The sequence below is a fragment of the Rhineura floridana genome, chromosome 10 (genome assembly GCF_030035675.1).
Source record: "Rhineura floridana isolate rRhiFlo1 chromosome 10, rRhiFlo1.hap2, whole genome shotgun sequence".
Lineage (NCBI taxonomy): Eukaryota > Metazoa > Chordata > Lepidosauria > Squamata > Rhineuridae > Rhineura > Rhineura floridana.
Genome location: NC_084489.1, coordinates 24415321 through 24434024, shown reverse-complemented (window position 1 = coordinate 24434024; position 18704 = coordinate 24415321). Strand labels below are relative to the sequence as shown.

Below are 18704 nucleotides of genomic sequence, written 5' to 3'. Positions count from 1 at the left end.
GGTGCTGTATGAGTTCTGCACCGAAGGGGGCGCGCGGGAGCGATCATGTCAATGGCCCGGGTCATCTCCGTATTCCACAGGTCGACCAGGGCCTCGACAGGTGCGCCAGTACTATCAGCCGGAAAAACCCCCAGAGCTCTCTGGAAAACTACAGGATCCATAAGCCTCCGGGAGCAGACCAACATAATAGGTCCCCCACCTCTGCGGAGGGAAAGGGCTGTTGTGAGTCTAAAACTCAACAAGCGGTGATCTGTCCATGACAATGGAGTAGATGAAAAATACCCCACCCTCAGATCACCATCTCCATGACCAGTGGCGAAGATCAAATCAAGAGTATGTCCTGATACATGTGTCGGGCCAGTAACAATTTGAGACAGCCCCATGGTTGTCATGGAGGCCATGAAGTCCTGAGCTGCCCCAAACAAGACAGTCTCGGCGTGAATGTTGAAATCCCCCAGTACGACAAGTCTGGGGGACCTCAACAATACCTCCGAGACTATCTCTGTCAGCTCAGCTAGGGAAGCCGTTGGGCAGCAAGGTGGGCGGTACACCAACAGTATTCCCAGTCTGTCTCCTTGGCCCAGCACAATATGAAGACATTCCAGACCAGTCGACATCTGGACAGGGTGCTTGGTGAGAGAGAAAGAACTCCTATAGACCACAGCAACCCCACCTCCCCAGCCCTCAGATCTACCACAGTGCTGCACCGAGTACCCAGGTGGGCACAGCTGGGAAAGAGCAACTCCTCCCTGCTCACCCACCCAGGTCTCGGTAATACACGCAAGGTCGGCGCCCTTCTCCACGATCAAATCATGGAGAAGGGGGGTTTTATTAGCAACCGACCTGGCATTTAAAAGCAGCACCTGGAGATCCAAGAGCTGGCTGACAGTACAACCAGCAGTCCTGTGGATATGAGGAGAACCGGAACAAGGCACAGACACAACTTGTCTGGGACGAGTTCCCCTTACCTGGCACGTTCTCCTCACAACACCATACCTCCCATTACCCGTCACTACGTTAATTGGGCCCCCCGAAAAACCCCTTACCAGGTCCGAAGTATGTTCTCCCAGGCACATCTTGACAGAAATGTAACACAACAAACTTAAACAACATAAAACACAAAAAACACACACACGTCCACTCAATCTCATTCAGACAACAACAGGCAAACAAACAGGCAAACAACGGGCAACAAACAACAAGTTAAAATGCAATCAAACAACAGCAATAACAACCAACATTAAAAACCCTCCTCCATAACAAGCCACATCTGCAGGAGGTGCCGTCCTCCTATTAGAGCGCCATTGCTCATTTTCTCATTTTAAAGCAACAACCGGCCTCTGCGACTGTTGAAATTATTTGCAGAGAACTTCATGACTTATTTATTAATAGCTTTTATATAAAAAGAATACCCCACTTTTCCTCTTCACAAAGAAAAAGAAGTTATTCAAAGTGGATTGCAAAATAAAATCAAACGTAAGAGGGATCCGCCAAGGCTCCTTTAAAAATACAAAACCAGAAAGCCTTCCTTGAACACGTGGAAATGATGTAGGCATGCAGGTGGCTTTTTCTTCTGGTTCATCTGTAATAAAAAAAGGATTTTCCTTTCCCAGAGGCTTAGCAAAATGTACATTTATTTGCATGCATGAATGCTTACGGAGGCTATGCTGTAAAGCACAACACTAAATACTGCAAGTGCCACAACAGAAACTGCTCAGAGTGGAAGCAGTTGACAGGTGCAGCTTTATCAGAGATCTGGCCTAGCCAGGACTGAAGTTAAAACTCTGTGAAGCTAGATTTGCATGCCTTAGTTGGCAAAGAAGAAAAAAGAGAATTTTCAAACCATGGGACTGTCATATATTCTCATGACTGGAACCCCCTTTTGTTTCTCTGACCAGGCTAACAAAGAACGAGCTGGATGATGAAGCGGCTGAGTGCTTTGCTGAAATGGTAAAGGTCAACAAGAGATTGGGCCATCTGTGGTGAGTTATATTGGCTCATAGAAAAGGAGTTCTTTAGTCAGTGCCTTGGGTTACGAGTCATATTTCAGTCACTGTAAATTTTATATACAAGGACCCGGTGCTGGACCTTTGGCTCATTTTGACAAAAGGTCATTGGAAACCATAAATTTGCATTGAGGTAGCAAATGCATGTTGATTCTTATTCTTTGTAACAATTCCTGTAAGGACTATGGAGTTGGATGAGCGGCTGAATCACTGACTGTGCAGTTGGGCTGGACAGATCATGATGACAAAAACTGCAGAGGAATTAGTTTGATATATGAAGGATTCCTATCCAGATGAATACACTGCCATACAGATACTTTTGGAATTAATGGTCTTGTATACATAAATAGGTGATAGTTTTGAGCGGGGTGGGAAACCTGTGGTCCTCCAGATGCTGTGGGACCACCATCAGCCTCAGAGAGCATGGCCAATAGTTGGGGATGATAAGAGTTGTAGTTCAACAACATCTGGGGGGCCACAGATTCCCCACCACTAGTTTTGAGCTTATGCAGAAAGATGGTTGTCTGGATGTATCTTCACGTCCACATCGTGACAACACTTCTGAGCCAGCTAGATGCAACTCATGCTGGGGAAAGCTTTTCTGACCTAGGCCATTAGCAGTTTTCACAAACCCGAGGTGCCTGTCTCACTTGTGGTGCCCATGCTACAGATCAACCAAGCGCAGTGTCCATCGATCCTTTATTTCAGCCATTTGCCAGGTTTTTCTACTTGATACCCTGGTACAGTATTTACTTTATTTTTACATTTTCTACTAACTTGGCTTGAAACCCAAGCGAGACCCTCAGTACAAAGACAAACATAAAAGCGATGCATAAAAAACATTATAACAGGCAGCAGTCAAACAGAAAAGGACACCCACCCACCCACACACACACACTTATTTACCGCACGTATATGTATATTTGTTCAGGCAAAGCACTCAGATCAGTTTCCAGTGTAAAATAAGAGGTGTGATACACAAGGAAAAAGGTTGGAAGGGGGAAGCATTTTTGAGATACAAGCTGTTTCATGATTCATAATGAAATTATGCAGTAAGGGGGTACAGACCCCTCACGTGTTCATCAAATGGATGAGGGAGTCGCACAGTATAGCCCCCGCCCCCCACAATGTGCTTGCTGGCTATGCCCCCAACTTCCAAACGTTCAGGAGCAGTGAGAATGGGCCCTACGCACATGCAGATAGATGCACATGCAGCATGGGCCAGTCAGGACCCTGCCGCACACGAAGGAGCTCTACACATGCGCAGCCATCTGGGGATGTAGCCATCACACGTACCTGGAGGTAGAGCCATGCCCTGCGACCACTCCTTGCCTTCTTTCAAAAAGCGAGGAGGTTCAAGCGGCCCCTCGAATGAGAACCGCAGAACGTAGTGCTGAAAGGGGAGGAGCAAAATGGCAGCTCATCCCAGCCAGGCCAGTGGAGCGGCCCACTGTTGCAGCTTCTGTCTTTTTGGCTCCAGCTAGCGACGGTGCAAAGGCCAACAGTGTTTCATTTGCACGTGTATTTTTAAAATTCTTGTGTGAGGTTGATTTGGCTCTAACAAAAGGGGGGGCTATTACATTTATTGCTGGAACAGTCCCTCAGATAGAAAAATGCATAGAATTACACACTCGTAAGCTAAGATCATAATTAGCGGAAAGGGTACCATACAAACAATCAAGGAGACACTCGTTTATTTCAATAGATTTATACCCCACTCATTCTCCCAAGGGGTCCCAGGGCAGCTAATAAATACATAATTTTAACAATACAAAATACAGCAAAAAATCCCACTTAAAATACCAATAAAAACATTTTTAAAAACCCTAGAACAAAACAGGGTCACTGGAAAAATTCTTACATCCCCCCAAAATAAAAATAAAACAGAATAAAAACATTTTCACATTGTGCCTAAAATTAGCCAGAGCTGAAAAGGGACATATTATTCAGCTAACCAGATTGGGCTTGATGTCAACAGAAATAATTCTCAAGACCAGGGAATGCATTTGCTTATACCAATTTATTTGGTTTTGTTCAAGGGCCTCTCTGCCTTAGGGGGCTGATGAGATCAAGTTTATTTTGCTTTTTTCCCCATGGCACACAGCACCACTATACAAATCCGGGCACAGTCATTACTGCACATTTCTGGCAAACACTAGTCCTCATGAGAAGTCACAAAAGAGATGTGACATGAGCCACATTCGAGATCTCCTGTATTTTTGGGGTTCCGCCAATCCTTTGAAGAGTCCTAGGCTTGAAGAGTGGAGAAATAAGGCCAGAGGTGGGTATATCTAACTCAGTCCTTATACCACTTCCATTTTAAGGCAGCTCAGCAAGGGAAAAACATACAGTGTTGTATTACACAGCAGGCTATATATTCAGGAAGGGTTATAGAAGTGATCAGGCGAGAGAACTTGCCCCGGGATAGTTTGATCTTCTCTGAAGATTCACAGCTGTCTGGACAGAAATATGGCACGCACGCCCTCCAAAGTGTGTGGCCGGAGGGCGTCTGCCTGGGATCTCTGTTTTGGGGAACAGTGGCTGTATCCAACCAAGTCATTGTGCAAGCAGAACTACATCTGCCTGTGCAAGGGCACTTCCCCACATCTCCTCCCCTGTGCATGCCGTGCAAGCACCAAATCTGCTTTGGGGTTTGCCCCAACCCTCTGGAGCAGATTTGGTGGGGTGCAGGGATTGCGCAGGAGGAGGAGAGGGAGGGACAGTTCCGTTGAAGGAGCAGAAGTTCCGCTTGCACGTTGATTTCGTTGTATTCAAAACCAGGTGTCCTGTTTAAATGTAAATAGCTGAGGGCAAAAACAAGACCAGACAGATTAAACGCCAAGGTGACTTAAGTATTTTTGATGATTGGTCCCACTGAGTAGGTCTCTTCATGTCTTCTCTTCAGTGGTGCTGTGCCAGCTGAAAGTAGCCAGTGGATTGTCTTAGACAGCAGTAGCTTTAGATCCAGCATGAATAATCCCCCAGACAGCTGCTCTCCTGTGATCAGAGAGCAGCTGTATGGTCAATTATACAATTAAGCTCAGTAACTCTGAAAGACGCCCATGCGCTTTAGACTGAAGAGGCTTGAAGCCTCTTGGCTGCACTTCTATGGGGGGATTGTCTGATGCCAAGCAGGCCAGCCATGCAGATGGAAATCAGAAACCACCCATTCCTGGCAAGCCACCAGCCTTGTTCAAGCAAAAGGAGTGTTGATTTTCCGCCTCAGATGCACCATGCCCAAGCCAAGTGCGTGACAGGCAGGATGCTGTGAACCAGGCACAAACGTAAGACTTTGTCCAACACAAAACGCTTTGCTTTTTTTTTCCCCCAGGCTTATCCAGAATCAGATTACCAGCAGAGGAGTCAAGTGCCTAGCCGACGCTCTCCAGCACAATACAGCCATTAAAGAAATCTGGTAAGGGCAGCTCTGTGGCCTTCCCAAGTGTGACATTCATGTTCCAAATGCCCCATTGTGCGTTCAGTCACCTACCCATGTGTGGGATCTCCCCCCGTGAAATGCTTCTCCTCAAAAGGGTTAAAAGCAGGGGTGGGGAGCCTGTAGCCCTCCAGATGGATTCCAATCAGCCCCAGCCAGCATAGCCAGTGACGAGGGGAGCAGCGGCAGCTGGTGGGTCCATGTTAGTGGGGCAGTGGAATCTGCTCCAGATTTTAGTGCAGACGTTCAAGGAGCTGTGCAACGTGCTGAAAGCAGGAATGTTCTCAGGGCCATCTCATACCTTATACAGTGGCAAACTCAGGTTTGTGACAAGGGTCTGGAGCCGTGAAGAGTAACTTACGATACATTTATTTGTGTCTTTGCCATTTTCACTCTTTACAGTTTTAGTACAGACCCAAGTCCTTTTCACGCATTTCTTGCACAAAGAGGGTAAGCATGCTGACAGGGGCTGTGCATTTAGGCCCACTCCCAGCGTTGGTCAGCTCCTCCTGCCCTGCAGTGGAGAGCTTTTCTGGATGAGGTAGAGCCTTGAGCAATCAGCTTTCTGTATAGCATGGGCACTGTAAGGAGCCTCTGACAGCAGAGGAGGCTCTCCACAGCAAAGGTTATGACAATCCTGGTGAGAGGAGGAACCAAGGGACTTTGGAGCTGGGCAGAAACATGGGGCCCGTGTCACCGCATTTACCTTCTTTACATGAGATGACTGAGAACAGGGTTCCAGTGGTGTAAGATAGGAGGAGGGCGCTGTCTTACCCTATGCCGGGAGTCTGGCCTTGTAACCCTACCCTTTGTTCACCTTGTCTACTAAGCCCCACAAAAAAGCCCGAGTCCAGGCTAGAGAGGACTAGGAGACACTGGAGCAGGCAACAGCTACCTGGCTACTCAGGGAGAAAACGGGTGGTAGGTTCTGTTGGTGCTACCACTGCTGAAGTTCATACCAGTATTCCATGCTCAATAGGGCCTCCTTACTTTCACCATAGGTGTACGTTAAAAAACATAAACCTGCATATACACTAAGAAAAAAAAATGTGACGTGATTTTCAGACGGGCTGGAATCCTGTGAAAAGTTTACTTAAGGAGTAGATCCCTTTCAACTTAGTGGGACATAAACATCCGAACAAACACACCTCTGATTGTATTGTAAATGAGCTAGAGTAGGAACAGCCAACCACCGGGAGCCTAGATTCTCCTTTCAGGGGCCAGATTTCCACCCCGCCTCCCATGATGATGTCATTGCAGCTTGGCCAGGGAGAGTCAGCTTTCCTAACATGCAAGCAATACAGCCCAGGCTGAAGACATTGACAGGTGTGCGCTCACAGTCTGACTTGGAGAAGGATAGCAGAGATCAGGAAGAACAGGGTCGTGGGGCTGTATGGAGCCAGAGGCCACCAATTGGCAATACCTCATCTACCTAGCTGCATCTTTAACCATATGAATCTCAATCTGGCTGAAAGTAATCATAACTAAGTCCTGCAGAAATCAGGGACCTAGTTAGTCATGACTAACTTAAACCTTTTTAACAATTGACTTTTTAGCTGGCTCAGAGTCTGCGTTTGTAAATTTGCCTCTCACTTATGAGCCAGTGAGGTAGAACTCTTCCCGCAGCTCCCATTCATTTAAATGCAGGAAAAGCTCCAGGTAGATGGTCCCTATAGTTATTTCAGAAATAAAGTTATATTTAATTTATATATTGCCTTGTGCACAATCCCTAGGACATTTTACAATGGGCAAATGGTTAAAAATCCTTAAAATCCATAAAATAACACAATCCTTAAAAACTTGTGATCACCAAAGAACAATTGCTAGCAGAGCAGCAATCAGGCCTCTCTTCATCCAAATGCCTGTCAAAAAAAGATACGTCTTACCTGGCCACCTAAAACTATAAAGAGATAGAGCGCTCCACATTTGAGGAGCCACCACTGAAAAGGTCCTTTCCCAGGCCCCCACACTATGTACCTCATACTGAGGAGGGACCACCAGGACAGCATCATCTGCTGATCTTAGACCATGAGCAGGTCGACACGGAAATAGCGGGCAGATATTTGTGTTTTAATATCATTTCTCTTCCATTGAGCCCGAGAGCCAGTGTGGCATAGTAGTTAGAGTGTTGGACCTGGGAGACCAGGGTTCGAATCCCCACACAGCCACGAAGCTCACTGGGTGGCCTTGGGCCAGTCACTGCCTCTCAGCCTCAGAGGAAGGCAATGGTAAACCCCCTCTGAATACCGCTTACCATGAAAACCCTATTCATAGGGTTGCCATAAGTCAGAATTGACTTGAAGGCAGTCCATTTCCACTTTTTTCCTGTTGAGCCAGACATATCAACCAGCAGAAAAAGAAGAGCCTAATATGCCTTTGCCTGCTTCTAGTAAACTAAAGGAAAAAAGTCAGTGTCAGTATTTTTAGTACTGTCTTACTGTTAGATGAGCATTCCCTTTAGATGAGAAACTCTTGGATTTCTTCAGGTAGATTTTGACATCCTCATTAGAAACCAGGACTGCCTTGTACTCTCCTTTCCAAAACAACCAACCAGCGGGAAGTGCTCCAGAAGAAAACATGCATAACCAGCTGCTTCATTTTAATTTCTTTCTCCCCCTCCCAACAGCTTAAACGGAAACCTAATAACCCAAGAGGATGCAAAAGCCTTTGAAAACGAAAGGAGGCTCATTTGCTTTTGAGGAAGGAGGGGAAAAGGAATCCCAGGTTGGACGGCTGTCAGGATGCCAAGGCTACTGGGCAGCAGCGGCTGAAGCCCAACTATGATGTGCGATTGACTGCAGGGGAGCAGGGCAGAGGGAGAAGTGTGCCTCATATTGTGCTTGAAAAAATAAAATCTCTCCTTGCTGCTGTTTTTACATGTTGTAACAGAGGCTTGAAGGCAGGTGTTACCTTAGTTTGTACCATACTTTAAAGGGGAAAACTTGCATCAGCTGGCACAACCATTGCTGTTACATTGCTATTGTGTACGGAAGTGTAAATAAGTCGCTCTCAAGCTTATTTCTGGACTGATGTGGTTAAAATTGTATGTGGAACACTTGCAAGCCAAGAGTAATTTCACCTGCTAATTAAGCAAGTGAGTATCATACATCCAGGCATACCTCAGCTATTGTCAACGCTTGCTTGCTGTCACAATCAGCAACAACAGCCTTTTCTTGACTTCCATTGAGGGTGACATCAGGTTTGATTTCTATCTGATCTGTTGTTGATCTTTGCTGTGGAAGGGGGCAAAGTTCAATCCTTCGATTTATCTAGCAGGACCCCGCCCCCAACATACACCTCTAGCAAGCAAGCACTAAGTGTCCCTGGCATCGCTTGCCACCTTCATACTCTCCTTGGACACAGGAAATGAAGGCTGTGCCATCTTTTGGCGACTAGGATCTCTTAGTCTAGCTTGCCCCAAGGTGGTGCTGTGCAGATGGCTGGCTGGGACTGATGGGAGTTGTAATCCAAAACAGATGGAGGGCACCAGCTTGGGGATGTCTGTCTCAGCCCATATTCCATAAGTTCTGCTATTGTTTTCCACTTTGGGGGCAACGAGGGGGACTAATGTAAAATCTTATTACAGATGGACCAGTGGGGGCAGGGGTCTCACATTGTACCTTGGCAGAGCCATTGTCCTGTCCTCTCCCCGCCCCTCCAAAGAACCAGCAGAGTGCAAAAGTTGAATCTGGTTATTTTGCCATTCTGTTTCCAGGAACCCCCACCTTCTCCTAGCCATCCCTAATATTAGGTCAAAATTTGTTGAGAGAAAGATACCACAGGCATTTATTGAGGAAGAAACACAATCTAAAACTATAGCATGCCGGTCAGGGAGTCAGAGGCAAATATGTCAAAGAAATTAGAAGTTTTGATCTAGGACAGCAAAGAACAACAAGGAAAGAAGGTTTGTCTGGACCTAGTCGCCTCAGACACCAAGGCATGAATTAGAGCTGACACTAAAGCAAACAGTGCTTCAGATTCTTGGACAGAATGGGCCTCCTCTTCTGGAAACAGTTGCACCACAGGTCTGACTCCACCCTCTATAGCAGATGGAAGGTATCCAACCTCTTCCCACCTGCCATATATCCTTTTTAAGTGCCATAGTCTAGAGCAAGAGTAGCCAATATGGTGTGTGATTGCCGATTCGCATATAATTGTCCATCCACTCCTATATCGGGGACGGTCAGGAGGGCCACAAGGAGAAGAAACGCATTCCATAGGCACATGAAACCTGGGTCACTTCCAGACTGTCACTATTTTGCAGGTGGGATTCAGCTGCATACCAGCCAATTCAGGTTGCACAATTATAAAGTGGATTTGGCACTCTTGCACAACCCATTTCTTTCCCCACCCCCAAATCGGACCTTTTGTGGTAAAGGAAGCAACCGGAAAATGAACTGGAAAATATGGAATGGCAATTGCTTGATGTGATGTCATATAAGCTTTTATTTATTTATTAGAATGATACCCCACCTTTCTTCCATCACAGAACCCAAGGTGACATACATATGGTTCCTAGGCAGTCTCCCATCCAGGCACCAACCAGACCCAGACCTGCTTAGCTTCAGAAAGGTGATGGCCTCGTGCCTTCAGACCATAGCCTGGGACATTATTATTGCAAACAAATCAGAATGAATACCCCACAAACAGTGAACAGTCCTACAACCTTCCTGCAGACTTTGAGCATTCATCTTGATTTGCTTGCAGGACAAACAGGTCATCTAGAAGCAACCATGGATGTTAGTCATATTAAAAGTGCTTCAGTCAGCCCCTTTAGTGCCAAATAAGAGCAATGGCTTCTAGGCAGGAGACTAGTGAGTGCTTTTAAGCATCCACATTCTATGGATATGTGCATGGATATGTACATGCATCCTATGATATTCAGTTTGCGATCCCCAGAATAAACTGATGCCTTTTGTTAAGCCTCTTTTGAATGACCAGATGCAGGTATGAAAAAGTGACGCACTGATGCATTTCTTCAGCCTCTTCCTTTGGTCTCTTTCTGCACTATGACACAAAAGATCCTTGGAAATATTCGCACCCTCATGGTTACAGCTACAAACAATGGGGCCAACTTAAATCTAGGCATATAACAGCTAGAGGACCAATTTGTGACCAAAATGGTTTGTTTTGTGGGGAAAAGGAGGGAGCCCTTGAACTAATGGATGGGGAGCTCCCATCTTCTGACAAACCTCAGCCCAGTTCATTCCATTTCCTCACAACTACATTTTGCTCCTTGCCACTGCTCACAACCCACAATAAATCCACCTAGAAGCCTGCTCCAAACAAAGTTAACTGTGCCTTTATTTGGTCATTGTAGGCCCCTTGTACACAACAGCAGTACCTCTTTCTGGGTAGCTAGGCAGTGCCTGGACAGGAGGTAATTCCCAAGAGATAAACAGAAATCTATAAGATAAATAGCTGCTGCCATTCTCTTGATAGGCATTGAGCAAGACCTTTGATTAGGAGTGCACATTTAAAAGAATAAGAGGGATGTTCCTTCCCTATTTCTCATTTTATGTGGATACAAGACTCATTCTTTATCCACCTGGCTATAGAAGAAAACATTTTCAATTATATGGAAGCAAACATGAGAGGACAGACCACTTTAGGCTAAAAGGAGGGCTGAGGAACCTTTGAACTGCCGGACTACTATTCCCATCACCCCAGCCATTGGCGGTGGTGACTGAGGCTGACTGGAGTCCAGCAAAATCTGGAGGCCCCACAGGCTCTCCGCTCCTGCATTTGAAGCTTCACATGGCAACATGTCCTAGATGGCTGAGAGTATGTATGTGATGCTGTTAGCAGATGATTTCCACCTGGGCTCTTCAATGTCAAAATCCAGTCCAAAGTTCAATCCATCAGTAGTTAAAACAACTCTTTGTTTTTAAGAGACATCAAGCTAGAAGGGTCACCAGGATGACAAATGAACCCAGGGTGCTCTATTTTGAAATTCTGGGGTCACTTCAGCTCTGCCTAAACTGCTGCTTGGAAAATAAGGCTGGACCCCTTTGTTTCAAATTGCCTGGCATCTTGGCATAACAACCCTGGGGATAGGCCCTTCCCAATGAACTAAGCTTGGCAGCCTACAATGGAGCCTTGTTCACCAGAATCCAAGTCCCTGGAAATGAAAATAGGGTTACGTTCCAAGTTAAAATAGACCAGTACATCACAGAGGCCAGTAACTTGCTAGAAGCACTTTTCCACAGAGGCAAGCAGCTTTCGGCAGGGTTGTGTCAATCACGCCCTTAATAAATCCACCTTTAAGAACTTTGTGAAGCTGACCGAGTTTGCTTAGTTTTGTAGCTGTGCCTGATCAAGTTTGCCAGCATAATTCAAGCAACTTGCTGGCGGGTTTTGCTGCTGTCATTCAGTTCCAGACCATGCAGCTGTGGGCTGAAGTGCCAGCAAATGCACAGCAACATAAAAAGGCTTGCAAAACACTTTTCCAAAGCAGTGTAGCTTTGAAGCAATGTGGCAGTAGGGAGGCACCTCCTTGGTGATAGCACAGCAGCATGATCTGGGTTCCCCAAAGTCTAGTACGGGCTTTACAATTCAACTCTGAACAGAAAAAATAACCAACAAACTAGGGCCAAGTAAGAAATCGAGACCTGAGTCTTCCTATCATTACTACCACTAATTAATTTTCTGGCTTGCTCATCCTCCCAGAGTGGCAACCAGCAAAGCAGCAAAACAATACCATTAAAAACAAAACATTAAAGCCCTTTCAAAACATTCAGATTATTTAGAAAGCAGTCGCTTCCCCACAGCTAATAATATCAACGTTGCCAGTATCATTCAGCCATCAAATGCCGAGGTCAGGGTTGGGGACAGGGCCGCTGAGAGCATGTTCGGGGTACCGATGTATCAGACCCACAGCCATCATTCAGCACACACATAATACTTTTTCACCCAGCGCATAATTAAACTATGGAATTCACTACCTTAGTATGTGCAAGCCACCAGCTTATCTTAAATGGCTTTAGATGAGCTCATATTTTTATCATTAAACATTTTCCACACACATCAACGGGATGTACAAAATGCAATAAAAAGTTTAAAATACAGAAATTAGGAGCATTTTTTAAAAAGTCCAACACCAAGTAGACACCCATGACAGAGACCCGTTTATCCACCTGGGAAGGCTTGTCGGAAAGGAAAACAAAGTTGGTGCCAAGGGGAGGGAATTTCACTAATAGGGAGTCACCACTTTCTCCCTAGTTGCCACCCAACTTACCTTAGATGACAGGGTCCCTAAAGGTGAACCTCCTCATGTTACAACCAAGTGCAGTGAAGGGAGCACTCAGCAAGTGCCTATGCTGACGGCTCTCTGGCTGTTTATAGTAAACAGAACTTTGCCCATTCATTCAATCATTAGCCACACATTTCTAGGCATTCTGTGTTTTTTAAAGTAGTGGCAACTACAATAAAATGTTGCAATGCATTCTCATCTACAGCCAGCCATGCCTCCTCTTTTAGGATGCTCCATTCTATTCCTCCCCAGGTTTTCCATTTTTCTTTTGCAGCAGACACCTGCTGAGTATGCGCAATCCTCATTAAGCTTTGTTTTTTATGGAGGGGGGGTTGTCTCTTAGGTTTTCTTCTCTAAATGTTTTTTTAAAAACTTCTACAAACCTCATGATTTCTCTGAGTGTACCAATATCTTCCTCTTGTTTCTTAGTAGCCCTGTTTTGGCTATAATCTATTGGCACTTGCCACCTGAATTCATTAACAGCAGGAATGGTGCTTGTGTCATCTATTTTAGCAGATTCCAAATCACAATAATACAGGTTAGAAACAAAAAGGCATTCTTAGCATAATCTGTCTTCAAGGCCCACTAGGAAGTCCCCACACTTATGGTGAATTCTCAACATCATACAATCCCCATGATTCTTTGGGGAAGCCATCATTATTAAAATGGTATAAAAACAATACATGCTTGTGGCATAGTTATACCCTGAATTCACACACATAATGAACCTACACTGAAGAGAAAAGTCCATCTCATTAGAAACAGGTGTGGACTCTCTGGCCTGCAAGCCAAATTTTGCCAGGTGTGGTGATGTTTTCCACAACCCACAACTGCCTGTCCCACGCCTGATATCATATGTGACATCAGGGGCAGGCAGACAGAGCTGTGGCTGGATCAGCTGTGCAACCCAGTTCCCCATGGCCTGCTGAAAACAGGGTTGAAGTCACTGTTCATCAGCTGCTTGACCAAGTTCCCAGCCATGACTAGAACAAGGAAGACCATTGAACGTGGTTACTTGAAACACAAGTGACTGAAACACAGGGCTTATCCACACAGGAGCATACCTTCGTACTAAAGATGCTGCTTTTTCCGTCCCGATAGATTTGCAAGGTCCACACTTTGTAGCTTCAAATCTGCTATTCTCCATTCACACTATAGGCATTCCTCTGTGAAGGATCAGTGTCACTGTTTCCTTGTGGCCCTACCCCCTAATTTTACATGTTTACTCCCATTGGTTCAAGGCTGAAGCCAGGAGAGAGTCTGGGTGTGAAACTGACAAGAAAAAATGAAACTGACCAAAAAACCCTTCTCCATTGTCCCAACCTAGACAGAAGGGGGAGTGAGTGAAAAGGCAAAGCAGGCAGTGGCTGCAGCAGCTTTTGCAAGCAGCAGAGGGAGCGGGTGATGGGGCATTAAAAAGAGCTCACCCACTAAAAGAACACTGAAGCAAAGCGCCTACAAGGAGGAGTGCTGCACAGCCAAGATGGTTTTTCTTTCCGTTTCACATTATAATTGGATTGGGTTAATATGGATTTAAAGGAGAAAACTGTGTTATAACTTCTCCTTGCCTGCAACACCATGTGAACCATTCAAATTACAAGGGAACACAAGTAGCACCAGACACACACTAAATTGCCGTGTGGATGATCCCACACTTTACACTGAGATTACATAAGGCAGCCCACGACAGTCCCTTTTCCCTTGCAAAGCATTCTCAGGGACGGGCGAGTCATAGTGGGAGGAGGAAGAGACAGGAAGGGGAGGACATGCTTAGCCTTTCTCCAATATATTTTATGCTGGTAAATATATGCTGGTTTTAAGCCTTACACAGCTTGGGACCACAATACCTGATGGAACGCCTCTCCCAATACGAACCAACCCTTACACTACGCTCAACATCTAAGGCCCTCCTCCGGGTGTCTTCTCTGAGGGAAGCTCGGAGGGTGGCAACAAAGGAGAGGGCCTTCCCAGTGGTGGCCCCCAAATTATGGAATGACTTCTGACGGGGTGCGCCTGGCGCCATCACTCTTATCTTTTCGGCGCCAGGTCAAGACTTTCCTTTTCTCCCAGGCATTTTAGCATGTGTTTTTAAATTGTTTTAAATGTTTAAATTGTGTTTTAAATTGTTTTTAAAAGATGTGTTTTAAATTTGCATATGTGTTTTTAGTGTTTTTAGGTACCCAGAGAGCTTTGGCTATGGGGTGGTATATAAATACAATAAATAAATAAATATTTTCCCACTAACATACATCTTTACCAAAGCTGATTTTACCCCACCACCACCAGCAGCAGTATTCCAAACCCAAGCTTACTTCACAAACTGGCTTGGAACACAACCGGGTGGGAGTGGACAGGAGTTTCAGAATGGAAAGGGAACTGAAGGGATAGGGTAAGCAGACCCTTCTCTCCCTCAACGCAGATCAGGGCCTCCTAAGAATGTTTTTGCAAGGGAGAAGTGGCTTTGTTACATGCTGATGCAGTTAGAGCCATACGACAATGGAACCAATTACCTAGAGAGGTAGTGGGCTCTCTGACACTGGAGGCATTCAAGAGGCAGCTGGACAGTCATCTGTCGGGAATGCTTTGATTTGGATTCCTGCATTGAGCAGGGGGTTGGATTTGATGGCCTTGTAGGCCCCTTCCAACTCTACTATTCTATGATTCTATGAAACGTGTAGGTTACCCCCTCTTGTTTGCAGACCCATCCCGTGGGCATGCCTTTTGCATACAGGGTAGAACTCCCTGAGTAGAACTCCTGAGGCCTACATTTTGATACAAGTCAGTTGGCTCCCCAACAAGCTACGCCCAAACGGCTGGGTCAGAAATTAAAGGATAGCATGGTGCACAAAGGCAGCAAGGGTTAAGAGATGTAAGACAACCTAAGGATTACTAATGAATTAGACTTGGACAGTAAATAAAAACAGAGACAGAAAGGGGAGCCGCCTGGAAAGACGCTCTGACACTCCCAAACAAGAGCAACCTCCCCAACACACACACAATTGCAAGCAGCTTCATATCCCCTTAAATATTAGAAAGGCACCATCTCTGTTATCTGTTCGGTGCCTATTGAAGACCTTCCTCTTTCAACAAGCCTTTTAAGTTGAGACCTTGTCCCAGTCTGTGTCTGTGTTGGAATTGCTTTTTAATATGTTTTTAAACCTTTTTTTAAAAAAATGTTTTTAACCTTTTTTTAAGCAAAGATGTTTGGAAAGCTTAAAAATTTTTTTTAAAGATGTTTTGTTTTAATGTATTTTATTTATTTTTATTTATTTATTTCATTCCATTTCTATACCGCCCTTAGCCTATGGCTCTCTGGGCGGTTCACAGCAAGGAATAAAATACAATACAATAAAAATAAAAATAAAAATCAGATAAAATCACTAAAAACATACAGTTTGAGCATTTAACCACTTGGAATAAAATTAACTTGACAATAAACATAAGCATTAAAATGCCTGGGAGAATAAAAAGGTTTTAACCTGGCGCCGAAAAGATAGAAGAGAAGGCGCCAGGCGCACCTCATCGGGGGGACTGTTCCATAATTCGGGGGCCACCACTGAAAAGGCCCTAGATCTGGCCCTAGAAAAGGCTTCCCGGAAGGGGAGGCTTCCCGGAAGGAGTGCTGGCTGGTGGTTGTCTCTGAGGGAGCTCTGCCTCAGAGGAAGCTTTTTTCAGGTTAAAAGCCAGCCAAGAGGAATCTTGGACTGGCTTAAATGTTCTCCAAGGTATAGGAGAACCGATCAGATTTTCCACAAGACTTCGTTGAGCTGTCGGCGGCTGGAATTGATCAGGAAATCCCTGAGATAAGAAGGCATGCCGATCAGCTGAAGACGGAGTCAGGATTTCCACGCAAGCTGTACTGGAAAAAAGCGAAGCGTTTTTTTTCTTCTTCTTAAAAAAAACGTTCTTAACCAGCGAGCCTACTTCTGTCTAAATCTTATCATTTGGCTTAAATTACTACAATAAAAGGGATTTGTTTACGAATCAGCAACTGAGAAACCTGGGTGAGTCATACTTCTTCTCTTTTAAATATAATTAAGGAAGAAAGAAAATGTAAACAACTTATATACTTTTTTTACGACAAAAAGCTGGCCTGAATTTGGAGTTTTAAAGTTTAAAAATGGATGAGAGGTAATTATTATATTTTGGACTATTTTTCTCTTTGGACTATTTCTTTTTGGACGAATCTGCTGCTCGTATATGTTACTAATTGTTTGGTGTTGGCAACCAGAATTGTTTTGCATTCTTGGATGTAGATAAGAACTGTGCTGTGCTGGCTGGACTTTAATAACAGGCCTGGAATATTAACTTTTTTGTTGGTGGAGGAAAAAAAAAAGAAATAGACTGCCTCTAGGTTTTGGAACAGTGATTAATATCAGAAATTAAAGGCTTTTCTTGAAAATGACAACTAAAAAAGCAACTAAGACCCAGGAGCGAAGAAGAAGTTCTACTGATCCACGGGAAGGGGTTATACCCCCAGATATGTTTCAAAAAATAATGGAAGGGATTAATGATATAAAACAGGAAATGAAAACTGAATTGACAGATATAAAAGACTATATTAAAACACAAGTGGATGAGATTAAAGGGACAATTGGGCAAATAAAGGAGGATGCAAAAAACACTAAAGAAAAGGTACAAATCTTGGAGAATAGAACAGATATATTAAATCTGGAATTAGAAAAAAACTTGGACTATATGGCTGTGACTGAAATGAAAAACAAAGAACATTGTTTGAGATTCCGTGCAATTCCTGAGGAAACAGGTGAAGACATCAGAGATAAAATTGTTAATGCTCTAGTAAAATTTCTGGATTTGAATGAAGATCGGATGGAATTTGAAATAAAGTGTATAGAATTAATTCCAGATATGCAACAATGAATAAAATTCCAAGAGATGTGCTTGTTCATTTTATAAAGAAGATGACCAGAGATATGGTATTACAGCAACACTTTAAAAATACCTTTAAAATTGATGGTAAGGAAATACTGGTGATGAAAGAAATTCCTATTAGACTTTTACGTAAGAGAAAAGAATATGCTTTCCTTACAGAGAAACTTAAGCAACGCAAAATTCAATTTAGATGGGATGTTCCAGAAGGAGTGATCTTTACATTCAGACAACAGAAATATAGATTGAATACTGTTCAAAAAGCAAGGGACTTCTTGAGAAAAGCTTCAAAAGATATGGATGAAGATAAACTCAAAGATATGGATATAATTCCTGGGGAACAAAGTCAACAAAGATATGCAGAGGAAGGAAAGGAAGATGATGGATTAAAAGGAGCATCAGGCACATTTTAAAATACACGCTTAAAGATGGATTACAAATATCTAACTTAGAATATAAATGGAGCTAATACGGCGCAGAAGAGAAAGAAAGTGTTTCACTATTTGAAAAAATTAAAATTGGATATAATTTGTTTACAAGAAACTCATATTAAGAAGAAAGATTCCAAATATTTGATTTGTAAAAATTTGGGTGAAGAATTTATTTCGGCTGGACCAAAAAAAAAAAATGGAGTTGTTCTCTACATTAACCCACAATTGCTTCCTAAATTGGTATTACTGGATGATAGTGGTAGATTTGTGGGGGTTGAAATTACTCTACAGGGTACAAACATTTTGATAGTGGGTATCTATGCCCCCAATGAAGATAAAACAAGGTTTTACACAGGACTTATGGAAAAATTGTCAGAGTTTTCATATGACCATTGGTGCGTTATGGGTGATTGGAATGGGGTAATCACACCAAAAATTGATAGGCTTTCTGAAAAAAATATCAAAGAGACACAGGGTAAATTACCGAAGATTTGCTTTGAACTGATGGAACATTTAGAATTGGTGGATACCTGGAGATATATAAATGATAATGCAAAGGAATTTACTTATTTTTCAGAAAGACACAAAACATTCTCGAGGATTGATATGATCTGGATGTCTAAAATTTTAGCGAAGGACACTTTTAAAATGGATATATTACCAAAAACTTTTTCGGATCATAACCCTGT

General features: G+C 43.9%; 1 protein-coding gene across 3 annotated transcripts in view; it reads left to right on the top strand.

Moving 5' to 3' along the window:
* The window catches only part of NOD1 (nucleotide binding oligomerization domain containing 1), a 71746-nt gene extending 63414 nt beyond the window's left edge, over nt 1–8332 (top strand). For 2 of the 3 annotated variants that reach the window (XM_061586580.1, XM_061586581.1), the window contains exons 10-12: nt 1899–1982; nt 5338–5421; nt 8069–8332. In XM_061586580.1, the coding sequence (XP_061442564.1) occupies nt 1899–1982; nt 5338–5421; nt 8069–8141 (241 nt within the window). In that variant the 3' untranslated portion in view covers nt 8142–8332. Of the gene's footprint in view, nt 1–1898; nt 1983–4110; nt 4288–5337; nt 5422–8068 lie in introns of those variants that run through there. The other variant, XR_009758111.1, reaches the window with a different exon arrangement.
* Nucleotides 8333–18704: the final 10372 nt, after the last annotated feature.